The sequence below is a fragment of the Microtus oregoni genome, unplaced genomic scaffold (genome assembly GCF_018167655.1).
Source record: "Microtus oregoni isolate MIOR12 unplaced genomic scaffold, Mior012 000050F_ref0000143, whole genome shotgun sequence".
Lineage (NCBI taxonomy): Eukaryota > Metazoa > Chordata > Mammalia > Rodentia > Cricetidae > Microtus > Microtus oregoni.
Genome location: NW_024543256.1, coordinates 7,690,904 through 7,708,087, shown reverse-complemented (window position 1 = coordinate 7,708,087; position 17,184 = coordinate 7,690,904). Strand labels below are relative to the sequence as shown.

Genomic DNA, 17,184 nt, shown 5'->3' with positions numbered 1-17,184 from the left:
TCAATATGTTTTAACTTGTCTCTTTAACCAGCTCAGCACTAAACATTCCAGTGGAGAAAATTCAATTTCTTTGAATTCTGAAAGGGCCATATTTTAAATTTCTTTCCATGTTCCATTGGTAGTAAGTGAATTGCAGGTGAAGAGAAAGGGTTATGTACCACTTGGTATCAGAGGCTGGCTATTGGGTGGCCCTTGATAATGAATGCTGATCTGTCAAATTGTCTGGGATGAAGTTGGAATTCACCAGCCCTTTCATCTGCCTTCCCTGTGTCAGACAAAAACTAACCTTTATAGAATTCCCAGTGTTCTCCACCATTCTGAAAAGGCCATGCTAGGCTATTAGGCCTGGCTTTTTTCTCTTCTGGTCTCTGTTTTTGGCAGCATCATTTTGGCATTCTCAATAACTTTGTTTCAATATCCCATTCCCACCTGGACCCTTCTCCACCAGAAGCTGTGTTTATTCTTTCTTACTCCATAAAATTTGGGCTTGGTGTGTGTTCTTCTAAGTTACCAAAGGAAAAAGATTGTCTGAATTTGACAAAGGACCCTTTTATTACCACTGGTATTTCTTAATGTGTAAATCTAAATAAAAGAAAAGTATAGGGTTTTTCTGCATGGGATAAAGACTGGTTTGCAGAGCGCAATTTCTGACATCTGTCAAATAATTGCCCATCAGTATTTCAAATGTCAATCACAATTATGCCACCCTATTGCTTCTGTCTGCTGTGTATCAGAGCATAGTGCTATGGGGCTAAGGACTGCTAAGAAGTAAGAGGCTAGGGAAGTGGAGAATAAAATGAATGATTTAGGGAAGGAAGAAAGGCATACGGGAGTGAGATACAAGTAGCTATTTGTTGAAAAATCTGTAATGCAAGTTTCATCAGAATTAAAATGACTACAGGATGACTTCATACTATTGGCTTCTAAGTCTGTAAAACTGTATCAGCCTTCATGGATATCCCTTTACATGTTTACAGATGGAATACTATCTTCAATGGTTAAATTTTTCTTTATGAAATGAGTGTAATTCCTCTCCCCTATGGCTTTGAGATGCTGTCCTTAAGTCTTTATTGATTTTTTTCAGCTATTGGAAGGTCCTTTTCTCCTGTTTCTGAACACCTAAGCAAAGTCAGTTCTCAAACTATTACTCAGACTCAAGCAAACATATAATGTCTGAGTTCCACAGTGTTTCCTGCCCTTAGCTGGTTTTCAACTTTCCTGTTCATGCTTTTTCCATTGAGCTCAATAGTACTCTGCATGCTTTGTCACATTATAGAAACAGAATAGATGTTCTTTCTTCAGACTCTGAAATCTTTGAAAGTGCCTTTAAGAAATCTACATGGGAAGCAGAAAAAGACAAGATCTCTTGAGTAAAGTGGGAACATAGGGACCTTGGGAGACGGTTGAAGAGGAGAGAAGAGGCAGTGAAAGGAGCAGAGAAAAATGTAGAGCTCAATAAAAATCAATAAAAAAGAATTCTTTCTTGAATAATTCTTCCTTTTGGTCATTTCCTTGCACAATAGATTGATACATGAACTTTGTTATGAAGTCTTGTAATATTTTTTAAGTAGTAAGTTTGCCAGAGTATACCAACTACTCCTGTAGATCTGAAAGATTTATCTCTGGTCATATTAGTCTTATATTTTATGGGAATCAATGACAATTTTTTAGATGTTAAGAAACAGTGTTTGATATTTGAACAACACATTAAATTCATAAACTACACTTTTAAACTAAGTTAAAAGTTCTTAATTTATCACAATAGATTCCATGCTAACTACTGCTAGTATAGAAAACTTCCAGGTTGAAATAATTATATTTTCAAATGGATGTCAAATGCATACAAGATTTCTTTAGAACCATCCAAAACCACTTATCACTTGACTAATGTTTCTCAAGTTCTACTTTTATTGCCTTTGACAAAATGACACAGATTGCTTTTTAGGTTTCTAAACTGTTTCTATTAGTTAGAACATTTAATTCCAATTTTAGGAGTTACATGAGTGGCATAGTATCTTGAGGATCAATCTAGATTTCTTTTTGTTCTTTCTGTACTTTTTATTATTCCATTAAGTTAAACGGTTATTCACTATTACTCTGTAGTGGCTTTTTTGCTAGCTTTATTGGGTAGCGGAAAACAAAACTGGCATAGTTTTTGCTCATTTAGAGCTTCAAAAAGCAAGCAAAACTTACATGACCTAAATAAACAATTTCAAGTGGGATGAGTGCTATGAAAGGGAGGTTCTATGAGCCCTTAGTCTAAGGGATTATTGAGTGATTCCTTAGACTGTTGAGAAAGTGAAATTCTAATTGAGACTTCATGAATAATGTTATCCACCATGAGGTATGTTTATCTATTAGAAATAAAGACTCCACTAAAGAAAATAAATAGCCTAAATAAAGGAGAGTTAATTTTGCCTCTTATATAAGAGGAATTCAGATCTGATGAGGTGTCTATAGATTTACAGCAACCCAAGGACTTTCTGTTTCTACTAGACACACTTATACTTAATTTATATGAATTCGAATATTAATTACTTTGCCTTTGTTTTTCTTCTAGCCTTTCTAACTCCTCCAGTCCTACCTCAGAGTCTTATTTTTGTAAATATTAAGCTGATCATATTGTGAGGCATTGTAAAATATTATGAAAATTTTTATTAGGTCATCTTTATATAAGAATGTCATAAACATCAATTAAGCTGGAAAATTAGGGCTATAAACAAACTATTTTAATTCATATTTATTCAGTGATCGGGCTCTTGTTAACCCTTTATCCATGCTTTAGTAATGTAATCTTTGTAGGCTTCTGAGAGCCATATAAAAGACTTAGTCATGAATAAAGCAGAGCTGGAAAGATAAAAATATGTTATTGTAATCATTGTGGATTCTAACTATTGAGAACTTCTATAGTATGTCTAATCCAATCAGCAAAATATTTATGTTTTAGTAACATGGGATAGACTGTATATATTTTTGTGGTTGTCTTAGTTAGGGTTTTATTGCCATGAAGATGCACCATGACCATTCTTATAAGAGTTGCCGTGGTCATGGTGTATCTTCATGGCAATAATATATGTCCAGAAATGAGAAAGAGGTAGATTAAATAGTTTTTCTGCTATATAAATTTGAGGAACCTTCTATTTTGTTCTCCCTCATAGCTCTTGTAATTCGCATTCCTACTAGCCATGGATATTTCATTACAAAGTAAGTCCTTAGTAAAAGTGAAAATTCAAACAAATAAGGAGAAAGAGCTAGTTTGTGGCTAATTAAATGACCCCAAACATATAAGAGGGATGAGTGTGTGTGTGTGTGTGTGTGTGTGTGTGTGTGTGTGTGTAGGGCTAATTGAAGCCTGTGAGTTCTCTGGAAAAAAGAGGTCACAGTGTATTCCTTCTGATAAGAAATCTGGTAATTGTGATGTCATAATGAAGTGCTTTCTTGGGGGAATTGGTGGTCAAAAAGAAATTATGTATTAGGTTTTCAAGTAGAATCCACAGTAATCTATGATGGGTAAGATGGAAAGATGCTCATAGTGTTCATAAAAATTGTGTTCAAGTTTCTTTGATAAAGTGAACATTTGATTTCCTCCCTTGTTACCATGTCCTCTTCTGTTGAGTGCACCTTCAAACATCGGTGGTTTTTAGCAGTAGGTGTTGATAAAATTGCTGACTCTCCATATGCTAGCTCTCAGGATAAACTTTTAAAAATACGTTTTCATCATAACTTGTTTCTTTTTAGGATTTTTGTTTTGTCAGCAGTGGGAACAGCGAGGATCATAAAAAACAAGTAATGTTTAGAGGGAGATCTATAGCTTTTTAAAAATCCATTTTCTCCACATTAGTCCCAAAAGGCAATAAAGGACTATCCAAAGTGCTATTTCCCAAAAGGCCCTGTGGGTATCAGAGAGACCAGAACACTGTGGGGTTGCAGTGATTACCAGAAAAAAAAGCTGATGAAATTGATATCTTCCTTTTCTTTTTACAGATCAGAATGAAGGATTTCATTGCAGGGAGGAATGCCGGATTCTTGGCCACTCTGATAGATGCTGGATGCCACGGAATCCCATGCCCATCCGCTCCAAGTCTCCTGAACACGTGAGGAACATCATCGCTCTGTCCATTGAAGCTACTGCTGCTGATATTGAGCCTTATGACGACTGCGGCCCCACCAAGCGGACATTCGCAACCTTTGGAAAAGATGTCAACACCCACCGGGCTGAGGAGCGGCCCATCCTGAAAGTCAAGAGGACTGTCGATGTGACCATCTGCAGCCCCAAAGTCAACAGTGCTATCCGGGAGGCAGGCAATGGCTGTGAGGCTATTAGCCCTGTCACCTCCCCACTGCATCTCAAGAGCCCTCTGCCTACCAAGCCTACTATGTCTTACACGGTCGCCCTGGTTCCTCCAGCTCGTGATCTGGAGCACCATGCCAACAATGGCGCCTCTCGTCCTTCTGAAGCTGAACCCCGTGGAGCCGACAGTGAGAAAGTCATGCATGAGGTCAATCCTATTCTGAAGGAAGGGCGTGACAAGCAGTCTCCTGTCGTGAAGCGTCTGAAGGATATCATTCTGTAAACCCATCTGGGGAAGAAGAAAGAAAAGAAATTACACTGGCTAGTGAAGATGCAGCATCTACTCATTTTCCTCACCCATGGTTGGTTCTTGAGTGGCTGCACTGTAGAGATTTCCCAAAACGTATTGTGTATAAATGACTATCATTCCGTGACAATCCCTCTCGTTTCAGCAGGCAGCAGGGGTGTTCAGTTGGAGCAAATTAGCTTTGGCTTGAGTTGTTCATGGGGCCTTGATGGTGGGGAAACAGAGGCAAATTCAGTTGTGAAAAGTATTATGTATTAAGTGTTTGAATTTATATATTTTTCTATGTCAAAATGATAATATAAATTACCATTGTTTGTGAAGAATTACATTTAAAAAAGCAAAAAGAAAAAAAAAAGAAAAAAAACCCCTCTGGACACCTTTAATAAGCTCGCCACTGTTTTTTGTAGTGTAGACAAGTTATTGGTCATTTATTGTGTACTATTCATTGATTCAGTGACGTGAAATCGAGCCCCCAAAAGGTTGTTTCTGAAGCTCGAGTCCTTTCCAATGCCGCTTCTTTGCTGTGGACTCCCCTGCTTTAAGAACCCTTTTGCTAGCTGTGCTGTTGTTGTATTTGATATTGCAAATTGCTATGTGTGTGGTGATGGCAAAAGGCTTTTAAAGGTTGATGTTTTCTTTTCTTAAAAAAATAATAAAAATACAGACAAAAACAAAATGCAGAAACTGAGACAGCAGGTAAATGAGCAACACTACACCTAGAGGTTGAGTACTTGGATACTCACTTTTTTTTAATCCATGTAGTGGTTGCTCACTACCTTCCAGAGGATTTCTCCTGTCTTTCAGTCTTCTGCCCGGGTCTGTGCGAGATCATTGTAGAAAGTCATTTTTGGATATGCTGCTATCTAATTTGCAGTTGTCAGAAATACTGTGCTGAAAATTTTATGAGATGCATTATTTTTTTTTCTAATTTTCAGACCCTGAACAGGAAAGTTACTCCTGATGTTATCAGTTTTCAGGCTGAGAAATTCCCTGTCTCCAATCATCTAAAAATCATGCAACATGACTGAGTCTATTTTGAGATCTAAATTACCATCTCTTTAGACACACACTTCCTGATTCAGTGTTTTCCCAATCATGATTGGAATTAGATGGTAAAGCACATCATGGGCTGGAATCAAGGGCTCCATGCTGCTCTTTACCTTAGGCTTATAAATAATGATAGAGTAAGCAGTATGAAGTGTACACTTAGGAAAAGCCAGGTACTAACATCACTGATCTAATTACTGTGCCTTCTAAACGGAGACACTCAGACACTTGAACACGTCTTTTTATGACTAACACTTTTTTGATTAAAAATGTGAACAAGAAATTATTAAAACAAAAATCCCTTAGATTTAGTAACTCTTTTTTGCTGTAGGCTAGGAATATGCCTTTTTAAACTAACAGAGCACCCATTCTTTTTGTTCTTTTTAACAGTGCACAAATGCCCCTTTTTATTATCTGTCTATTAATATTCACTAGCCAACATAGTATTCTTGCAGCCTAAGAGTTCATTATTTAAAATAAACTAAAAAAACATGTCCTCTTTGCTCTACTTTTGTCTTAAAGGAATTTCTTCTTAAGAAACAATTTTTTTGGTTCCTTCCTCTCTTTTTCTCCCTCCCTCCCTCCCTCCCTCCCTCCCTCCCTCCCCTGTCCTTCCCTCCCTCCCTCCCTCCCTCCCTCCCTCCCTCGCTGCCTCCCTCCCTACCCCGTCCTTCCCTCCCTCCCTCCTTCCCCCTTATCTCTCATTTTTTTTTTGTAATTCAAGAACACTCAGAAAGAAAGTCTAGAAGTTAGAGCACTAGAATTCAAAACAGAATTTATTTTCTTAAGTTTAGGTAGATACAGTCAGCTCTTTGAAATATTTTCATTATTTTTATCTGAGTTCCTAGCTTTATACATTACTAGGAATTTTTTCTTTTGTGGGAGGTGGGAGGGTTGTAAGGAAAGGGGTGGGTAAGGCACTGGGCATGGGGTTAGGTAGGGGAGAATATTTCTGGGGATAAAAGAAACATATAATGAAGCTACAAATCCATCCTTATTTCCTGAATACTACCTCATGCAAAATATTGGGTTGGCTGCAAATTTCTCCCTGACACAGTTAGAGACCTTTACATCTTCCTCTTGCTTCATTTAACTTTCTCTCATATATGTTCTCCTCTTCTGGTTTATTTCATTTTGGTGGTAGTAGATTATAAATTAGGTATTTATTTTTCCTTCCAAGTGACTATTTGATTAACATATTTAGCTTTTTAAAAGTGCCCTTTAAGTTGGGATGGCTGCCTATAGAATTGAGACTGATCTTCACCAGGATCCATCGGAGAGTATCTTGTTTGCTAGCACCTCAAGGTCACTTTGTAGTCAGATTGGACAGCTTTCTCCAGGTGGATTTCTTACTCTGCTCAGTGGAAACGAGGTAGTTTGAAAGATTGTGGAAAGTGGAGATGGAATGGTGGAATGCAGAGAGGCCACTGCCTGCCATGTGTCTTACCAGCCAATTAAAAAACGGGTGGCATTAACAGTGATTTGTTTTTTTGCCTTTAAAAAAAAGAAACTAAAAATTTTGTCCCCGGAATTTCATTTCAGTTCCAAGCTTAGTCTATCTAAAATCATTGTTCTCAGCAGGCAGTCAGAGATATATATTTTTTTTTTTGCTTTTTGTTTCAGAACTCTTTACTGAGTATGCATAAGAATCCTCATTAAGGAAGTATCTTTCCCCCTTCAATTGTCTGATGGAAGTGCAAGCGCATCCTAGGAGAGCTTTGTAGGCAGGTTCTACAGGCCAACTGTGCTTGCAAATAGGACTTTTGTGCAAGGGTCTTAAATTCCCCACGGACTCGGGATTCTCCCACTCCCTTTTTTAACATATGTGATGTAAAGCTACCAAGGCCAGTGGAGCAAATATTTTTTCCCTTTCTTTCTGCAAACATGTTACACAGAAACACGTGGGAACAATTTTAGTTCCCAAGTCCTAGGGAGTTCTATTCCACTTATTCTGATGTCCCTGGGCCATGAAGTGTAACATGCTTAAAAATTTCCTGGCCAGGTAAATGTCTTTATTCAGTATAGTGCATCTAATTTGCATTGATTGACTGCTTTCTCCCAAACATGGGAACATGCTATTCAGCAAAAAATGGGGAGAAGTGATCCACAATGCCCTGTGGAAACTTGTTCCCACCTGTGCAGTCTTGTAAATTAACCTGTTCAGAATGAATCTTAGTATTTCATTGTTCCTCTGAAGCCAGTAGAAAAAGTGAGGGTCTGTCTTGGTTAAGGAATCACGTAGTAGTTCCTGCACAACAGTGGTTCTCAAAATATCATCTCAAAGCAACATCACTTAGGCACTTCTTGAAATGATAGGTCTTGATCCCTGCCTAGAATGGCTGTATAAGAAATCTGGAGGAATTGGCACAGAAATCCATGAGTTAGTTGCCCACTCAAGTTTGAGGGCTTGTTAAAGCACAGTTTGGTAGAGCCTAATCCTTAGCGTTTCTTATGCAGTTGTTTGGGGGTAGGATTTCTTTTCCTATCTACAGATGCCTAGGAGATACTGATGAGACAATGATCCAGAGGAAACTTGCCTCATAGGACTAACTACACCTAAGCTGGACATTGATACAAATTTGTTGACATGGTGACCAGCTGTTCATTAATGAAAGATGTTACTCTGAACTCTGAAAATAAAACCACACAGAATACCTTCCAGATCCTGTCGTCTCAGCATATGGCTATTAGAGGGGAATTCAGAGGACTTTTTTCTCTACACCTACCACTAAAAAGCAAACACAAGTGGTCTACTTGGTGTAGAAAGAAGCGGGGCAGTTTGGGAGAGGCAGGGATGGAAGGGATAGCTTTTTTTGGGCATCCAAGGCGGAGAAAGGATTATTACTGTACATAATCCATTTTATGGGGATCATTTTGATGCCAGATGTTCCCCCAAGGCACTCTCAACAAGTCTGGTCTGCTTGGCTCTTTTCACAGGGTAATAAGACCCTTCTGACTTTGAAAAACTGGCATAAATGAGCTGAAGAAGTCCATTGTATACAGTCCTAGTGTTTGCCTTCTTGGTAAAATTACATTTTAAGGATGTCATTTCATGAGTCAAATTGTATCTGCTGACACTAAAGTGTATTGAGATGTTGTTCTTTAGTTTAAGTATGTATCAAAGTAATATTCAAAGGGGATGTATGGGGGTGGGACTGGGACTGGGTGGCTTTATATTGATAATGAAATATTCCAGAGCAAAACACATTGTCCTAATGAAGTTGTTGCAGCTCTCTTTGTTTTCTTGTGAAACTGAAATTGGCCTGTGGGTCACTTGTCGTGCAAAAGTGAATTAATTGCAAATAGGAATCACATTGCTTTTGTAAAACAAAGAAAATCAACCACCTTGTCTGAAGTATACGTTGTAAGGCGCGCTTGGTAAAGAACAACCTAGAAACACCTGACCTTGAGTGGAAAGCATTGTAGGTCATTAGGGAAATCTGATGATGCTGACTGTTGCTCCAGCTGTGTTGGCAATTAAAGATGACCTTGTTACTAACTGAATGTTGCTGTCAACCTTAGCAAACAAACCAGCTAACACTTTACAGCACCAGTTAAGTAGATGTTTACTGGCACTGGCTGGCATTCAGCTGAGGAAGGCTAAGATCCAGACTAATGACCAAGGGCCAGACTAGGTCTAGCTAGAAATTCAGCAACAAATACCTCCTTGTGCTATTGGAATGCTAAGGTATTAGTTGCAAAAGGCTAAGCCTTCGCTCCTCTAGTGAGGGGAATGAGCCTGATGACACTATTACTGTTTACCTGTCAAACCAGGGTGGCAATTTAGAAGGATACAAGTACAGTACGTTTCATTAAGCAGTCTCTGTTGCTGATTATATGAAGATGAAATGGTTGTATATGCTGATCTGTATGTTATGTACATTTTCACAGTGATTGAATCATTGTAAAAACAAAAAAGACAAAAAAGAATCACCACCACTCTGTCTATTTTATGAAGATGATAAAGCAGCTTTATTAAATTATTACAGTTCTGTTTTAAATGGTGTTACCTGCCACATTGTTTCCTTTTATCTGGTGGTTCTCTGTTTCCCTCTTAAATGTGTTTTCTCTGCTTCAAAAATTTAATGCATTTTAGTATTAAAGGCTATTATGGAAAAAAATAATTGAGTTTTTGGTGCACTGTGTCTTGGAGAGTGTTTTGTTTCCCCTTGATTATGGGTGGAAGCATCTCAGAACTTGGAAGTAACCAGTTCGTAGTGGGTGTCACAGATGTTCAGGCAAAGACTTCCCTTTGCCTTTCCCATTTCAAACAACTTCCAGCTTGCTAACTGAGGGGCTTCTTCCTGGGTTCAGGCCCCAGTCATTTACATTGTAACCTCTCCTATTGCCAGCCCTATCAATACTGTTACAGAAGGAGGGAAACCCATTTCGAAAAACATTCGGGATGTTGAAGATTTTTCCATGAGCCATTTTAAACAAGCACACTAAAATTATTCTTTAAAATAAATCATTTCAGGGACAACTGCACAGTGGGACTTCTCTGCAGAATTAATTTGTTAAAAGGGCAAGCTTTAGTTGAGGCTGTCAGTTGGGAAAAAGAGAGTGTAAAACAAAGATGACCCAGCTGCCCCTTGATGCCTTCAGGTTTGAAAATGAAGCATCAGGAGAGGCTCAGACTTTGTACATAACAAGGCTGCAGAAAAAGTTCCGACAAGCTCTCTTTATCCAAACAATTATTCTCTAGAACTTAGCAGTCGGGCTGCAAGTATTTCTTGTGGCTGCAACTGGAGGGGGTGACTGGAGGAAAGGGGGGCACATCAGACCATTACAAATAGTGCCTTTAGTGGTTAAAGGCTAAATTGCTTCAGCATGACCTATTCTTTCCAGACAATTAAAAGTGATCTCAAGGAAATCCACTGTCTTCCTGGATCTCCATCTTTCTGTTATCTCTGCTCACCTGTATTAAATTGAGATTGTATCTTATTCGCCAGAATTAGCCCTAGAGTCAAAGCAATAGACAGAGATTCGGTACTGCATTTTAATAGCTGTTTCATCAGAATGCAAACAGACATGCTGGGGCAGTGGGATAACATACACTGGTATATGTACAAATGTTCACATGGTCTCACAGATGGAAAGGCATATTGGAAAGAGACTGATATGTCACTGGCCTGGAAACAATTAAGACACAGGAGGTCAAGAGAATGCTTCTGGGTTAGCCTGCACCAAAAACACAAAGAAAATAGTTCTTGGACTGTTTTCCATCTACTATTTTTTCTTTTGAGTGGGGAAGGGAGGATAGAACAAAAAAGTCAATTCCTTCTTAGGAACAAAGAAGGGAAAATAAATTCTCGTATGATGAAGAATCTTCACATATATAACAAAGACATACCCTAGGACATACAATGATCACTGTCTAAGTACGGGAAACTGAAAATATTATATAAACATAAACTCAAATACGTTCAAGTTTAGAAACCGAAACAAACGAAATTATCTGCTTCATAGTGGTAATGAAGTACCCGTGAGGTACTTTATGTGCCAAGCTGTAATTCTGTGTGTGGTGTCCATAAGGGTATTCTCTTCTAGATTATGGACTCGGTACTGGCGACAAAAATGTGCCTAACCACTTTCATTATTTTAATTTGAGGTTATAGACACGATTAAAGATGTCCTGGATGCAACTTCCACCACTTGGAAGGTGATAGGGGTTCAAAAAAATTCTTTAGCATCAAAACAGATGGGTGCTGCCATTATAGTTATAATTCTCCCGTATTTTGGTAAGTGGCTCTTACACCTGCCTGGCACATTAACTCCCTACTTTTTCCTTGTATTTTTATCAGTGTATATTAATTATATAATACAACATAGTTCATTATAACATTTCTGCATATGCATATAAAGTACTTTGAACATAGTCACCTCATATATCGTTATTACTCCTCCCAACTTTCCCCTTTCTCTTCCGTAACCTGGATCTCTTTTTAGTTTCATGTCTTTTGTTCCCTTATCCACAACTTGTACATATGTCTGTTTATGGGAGTGGTTTGTTTTATTTAATATACTCTATATAGAGCCACCTATTTCCTTAAAATATCACATGTTGTTTTCTTCTTTATGGATGAGTAAAACTATCATACATATATAGCATATTTTGTTCATCCATTCATTTCTTGGTGAGCCATAATCTTTTCATTGTTAGTAGTGTCACGATACATATGGGAACGCATATGTATTGACTACTTTACTCATTGTTGTGACATAATACCTAACAAGAAGCAAATTAAGAAAAAAGGTGTGTTTTGGCTTATAGTTCAAGGAGTATAATTCATTATGGCAGGGAAATCATGGCAGCAGGTCCAGATGGCTCCGGTCAAATTGCAACTGAAGTCAGGGAGTAGAGAATGACAAACATTTGTTTTCCGTTCACCTTTTCGTTTTTGTTCAGCCCATGGTATGTAAATACATATTTAGGCCAAGTCTTCCTATGTTAATTAACTTAGAGATTTGATTCCATGGTCATTCTAAATCCATCAAGTTGGATTTAGATATTTAGAAAAACCAGATATTTCTTTTGTATGTTGACTTGGATTACTCAGAACATACACATATGTGCTATTGCACCGATACGTGCGCATGTGTGCGTGTGCATGTACACCCACCCACCCACCCCCCACACAGACACACACACACATGTAGGCATACTTATCCAGAAGTGTTTTGACTGTACTTTTCTTTCTGAGTAAACTCAGTACTGGTTTCCATAGTGACTGGATCATTTTCTATGTGGAAAAGGGAGATGGCTGGGAAATGCTCAGACAAGAATCTTCCAGTTACCCAAATCCCTTGGTGGACTGGTTGTATCTTGCGTTTTAGAATCTTAACTTCCTCCAAATGCCCAAAGCCTTGACTTCACTGTAGTTTTCTGGGTCCTCTAGTATTTATCTTTGTCCCAAACTAGGGCTTTCCCTGTCTTAGAAGTATTTCCACTGTCTCCTCCTTTACTTTCTAAAGTTCAGTTGTGTCTGGATGTGCCAATGTACCAGGGACTAGTAGAGAACCACTATGTGTCAAACACTTCAGAAGCCGTATCTCCCCAGCAGTTTTTTGTTTATTTTGTGTGAGAGGATATGTACACAGGTGTGCACGTTCAGGAGCACATACTGCTGCTGACATGTAAATGCCATGGGAAAAATTGTGGGAGTCAGTATTTTTCCTGCCACTATGTGTGTCTTGGGGATTGAATTCCGGTCCTCAGGCTTGGTGGTAAACACCTTTATCTACTGAGCCATTTCCCTGTTCTCAGTACTGCATCCTGTCCTCAAGGCAACCTTGTATGGGAGATGATGACGTCTCTATTCTATATACAAACAAATTGAGGCTCAGAGTGCACATGGGAGATTATTCAAGGAGTCATGATTACTAAATAGAAGTGCTAAGATTCAAAGTCATGCCTGTTTACTAAGAAAATATTACTCTCTTCAATTACTTATCAGGAATCAACAAGCATCCTGAGAAGTTCTCCCTGGATACAGTTTTAATAGTGGGTGCTAATATCTTAACACATGTATTTATTCACTCTAAAAATATAAACATTCAAACGTCTTTGGGATCCCAATGTTGTGTCTCTGAGAAGTGATTGTCTCAGTGGGTATTTCAGGTCAGGGTGCTTTTGATCAGCCTCCTAGGCATCTCCCTACTCCTCTACTCAGTGGCTCCCTTTCAAGTTGCATTAGTCATGCATGGCAGAACTGTGGCTCCTCTTAGAGTCTGTGCACTCTAGCTAGTCAACAGCCCTTGAAATGAAGGTCTGGTAACCCTATATTCTTCTGTCCCTCTGGATTTCAAGCAATCTGTCAAGGATGCATTCATGTGTGTTACAGGTCAGCACAGCTGGAGTCAATCCCAATATATGTTCACAACAGGGATGGATTAGTTTTTTAGATGCAGAAAGTTGGCAGAAGATGAGAGAAGTTAAAGGCTAAAAAGCAGGGTGCTAGTGGTGATGGGGATGGAAGGCATGTTTGAAAAGGGAATTGAAATCACTGGGCATTACTTGGAAAATCATCATAGAAGAATTAGCTGAAAAGAAGGGTAACTCAGTTTTGAGCACTGGGTCACCAAGAACTTAAGTTTTCCACGCATGCTTCACAGTTTATGTGGAATTGGAAGGGTACTGATGAGTCCCCGGGATCCTTTGTCTGGTTCCCACAAGTTAACTAGCATCCTGATATGTATCTAAACTAGGAAGTGAGTTCAGACAAAGTTAAGTGGGAAGGAAAAAGAAATTTACAAGCCTCTGGCAATGAATAGAGCAGCTTCCTAAAGGGGCCCTATATAAAGAGACAAAAACACACCTCATTTAATAGTTCCTGTTATTCAAGTGTCCATATCCAGTACGCTTCAGTGGCCAATGCTTCCTCAGTTTTGAATATAGCCCTAAGAATTTGGTCTGTCAGAGCTGAGTTACCCAAAATGCTAAGCACTGAGATGCTTTGTACATGCTATTATAACTTCTCTCTCTCTCTCTCTCTCTCTCTCTCTCTCTCTCTCTCTCTCCCTTCCTCCCATTTGACGTATAGCAGAAAAAAATGGGTATATCAGAGACTAAGACACAGGTAATTATTTGCCTCCAAATCAATACGCAGGAACTGTCCTCAAAGGGTCTGGGCAACTTTCTTTTTTCTCATTGTAAACATTGTGGTCCAGACATCAGCATCCCTCATCTGGGTAACTGAAATAATTTTCTAACTTTTCTCTTCTAATTTTCCTTACCTCTCTGTCACATGTTCACACTGCAGCAAGAGGGATTTTGCTAAAATACAGCATCCGTTAAATCACACCTCTGCAGAAGATCTGTCAATGGTTTCACTAAGATGAAATCTAATTTCCTTAACACAGATTACAAGAGTGATTTTCAATTTTTTGTCAGCTCCTGATAGTGAGAAATACATTTTACACCACATATTTGTAACTGAAATGAACATTTCACAAACAGTACTTATCTTTCTTACCTACAATGAACTCTCGGATTTTCCATTCAACTCTGAACACAAAGGGTCAGCTTTTCCTATAAAAGGCCAGATAGCAAATCTCTTAGACTTTCTGGCCATATGGTCTCTATTGCTGCCTCTGTGCTTCATTATATTGTTGTTCATAACTCCAGAGACTTTGTGAATCCTCAGAGAAACACCTCCTTCTCACAGTGTAGCATATTCTACCCTCCACCCTGGGTAGTAAATGTTACAGAGACATGTCACTATCACTCAATCCTTATTTACAAGTCCAAGTAGAGGATTATTTCACATAATCATCCCTTTTATATAGATATATTCTTATTTTAATATTTTCCCCTTGAAATACTAATGAAGCATTTAACATTGATTAGTGAGCCATGAATTATGAAAGAATGTTACCCATCACAAAAGGGAAGAAAATTAATGAGTCAATGAGTCACACAACAAACTGTCTCTCTTTTTCTTTCTTAATATAGATAACATTTATATGAATGTACATAAATAAGTATATTTGATAGAGGATAATTTAACACAAAATACAGTCTTTATCTTCACTTTGCAAGACTAATCTTTTCTAACAACACAACCCAGAAGAAAGAAAAAACTACTTATATTTCAAATATAAGCTTGACATTTTTAGATCATGTTATCTATACCTTATACATCTTGAAAGAGAATGTTGCAGTTTGAATCTTTCTGTTTTGCTTTCTTTTTTTTCAAAAAGTCATTTTCTTTCATGATTCTTTTCACAGTGATGTTTAGCATTACATCTGGGATGTCAAGCCAATTATTTTCCTCTTCACCTGACTTTGCCTTTCGTCTGTCTGTAAGCACTATTCTCTCTCTAACCATCAGAAGCAATATAGCTGTAGCAAGTCTTACTTTACTCTGATTTCAAATGTGCTAATATGACCTCCTTAGATGTAGACTTATTGCAAGCATTTCAAACTTTGAGGACATGGAGTAACGTGACATTTCTGCATGTCAGATTCTGGGAAGAATGGATTTGTACATCGGGTGGATGCTTGGGAGAAGTGGGTAAGTTTTGGTATGATTTATACCTGGAAAGCGAAGTATGGAAGTAGGACAGTAATAGTGGTATTTAAAATCGAAGACAGAGGGCTGGAGAGATAGATGTCTTAGTGGATAAGAGCAGTTGGTGCTCTTGCAGAGGTCCTAGATTATGTTCCCAGCACCCACATCCTGGCTCACACCGGGGATCTGACACGCTTTTCTGACTTGCTCCAGCTTCACACACACACAAACCATTTACATATATGCATGCAGGTAAACCACATGTACACATAAAAAGCCTTAAATCAAAAACCTTTGCAGATGTTGTTACCTGATTTGAAGAGAAGATAGAATGATGTGAGAACAAGGGTTTGTGAGTAGGGGAATTTATAGATAAAGTTGATGGTATTATCTTATTTTCTTTCCTAATTTCCCTAACTATAGTTTAACAATACAAACACACACACACACACACACACACACACACACACACACACGAGGCTGTACATATATGACCAACATGTACACTTATTATGGTTTCTAATCCTTTGGTTCATTAAACCGATATTGAGCACTTACTGAAAGATAGAGCTGTGCTTGGAATACAATAAGAGACAAAATTCTTTGTCCTCACAGAATTTACATTTTATCGATTGAAGACAGACAATAAATAAGATAAATTGATGGAATACATTATGTTTTATTGTAAAAAAATGCTAAGGAGAGGAGAATAAACCAGCAGAAAACAGGAATATTAAGTATCTACAGGGTTACTGAAACTTCAGCTAGGTTTTCCAAGGTAGGCCTGACTGACAAGATAATTTCTTTTCTTAATTTAATTTTTTTTAGTTCCTTAATAACTTTAGATATTTATACAAGGAATTTTAATTCTTTTCAACCCCCTTATTAACTTTCTTATATCTCTTCCTCTCTAACTGAAACTTTTCTTCCCACAAGTCCCTTATCTACTTTCATGTCTTCTTTCTGTATGTGAGACACTGACATTAGAGTCTTTTGTCTAAGCTTGAATGGAAGGTTATTCATCAAAGCAGTATCACCTTATCAATGGCTACACCACAGAACAAAATGAGACCCTCTCTCCCTCTCTAAGCAACTATCAACTGCCAAGATCCCTCATAAAGGGGTGGGATCTCATAAGCCTCTCTTCGTATTCAAGAGGAAATGTTGATGGGCCCAACTTATAGAAGTCTTACAGATAATCACAACTGTAGCAAATTCATGAGTGAAAAGGCTCTGCCATATCCAGAAGAGACATTTTTGCTGTTTTCTTTGGCTCTTCCATTCTTTCTACCCCTCGTTTCACGATATTCCCTCAGCCTTGGAGGACATGGCATAAATGTCTCACTTGGGGTCAAGCAATCCATTGTCACTTATGCTCGGCCATCTTAACAGTTTTCAGTGCCTGCATTGACTACTGTCTGCTGCAATAAGAATATTCTGAAATGAATACTATGGGTATAAACATAGATGTTTTAGAAGACACTTTGACAACAACAAGACCACCTATCAAAATAATAGTGTGTTCC

The 17,184-nt window shown here is 38.2% G+C and overlaps 1 protein-coding gene across 2 annotated transcripts in view; it reads left to right on the top strand.

The window, feature by feature from the left end:
- LOC121437173 (protocadherin-19-like) overlaps positions 1–4,574 on the top strand; it is a 93,446-nt gene extending 88,872 nt beyond the window's left edge. For both annotated transcript variants that reach the window (XM_041637024.1, XM_041637023.1), the window contains exon 5: positions 3,985–4,574. In XM_041637024.1, coding sequence (XP_041492958.1) covers positions 3,985–4,574 — 590 coding nt within the window. The remainder of the gene's footprint in view (positions 1–3,984) is intronic.
- The last annotated feature ends 12,610 nt before the right edge of the window (positions 4,575–17,184 follow it).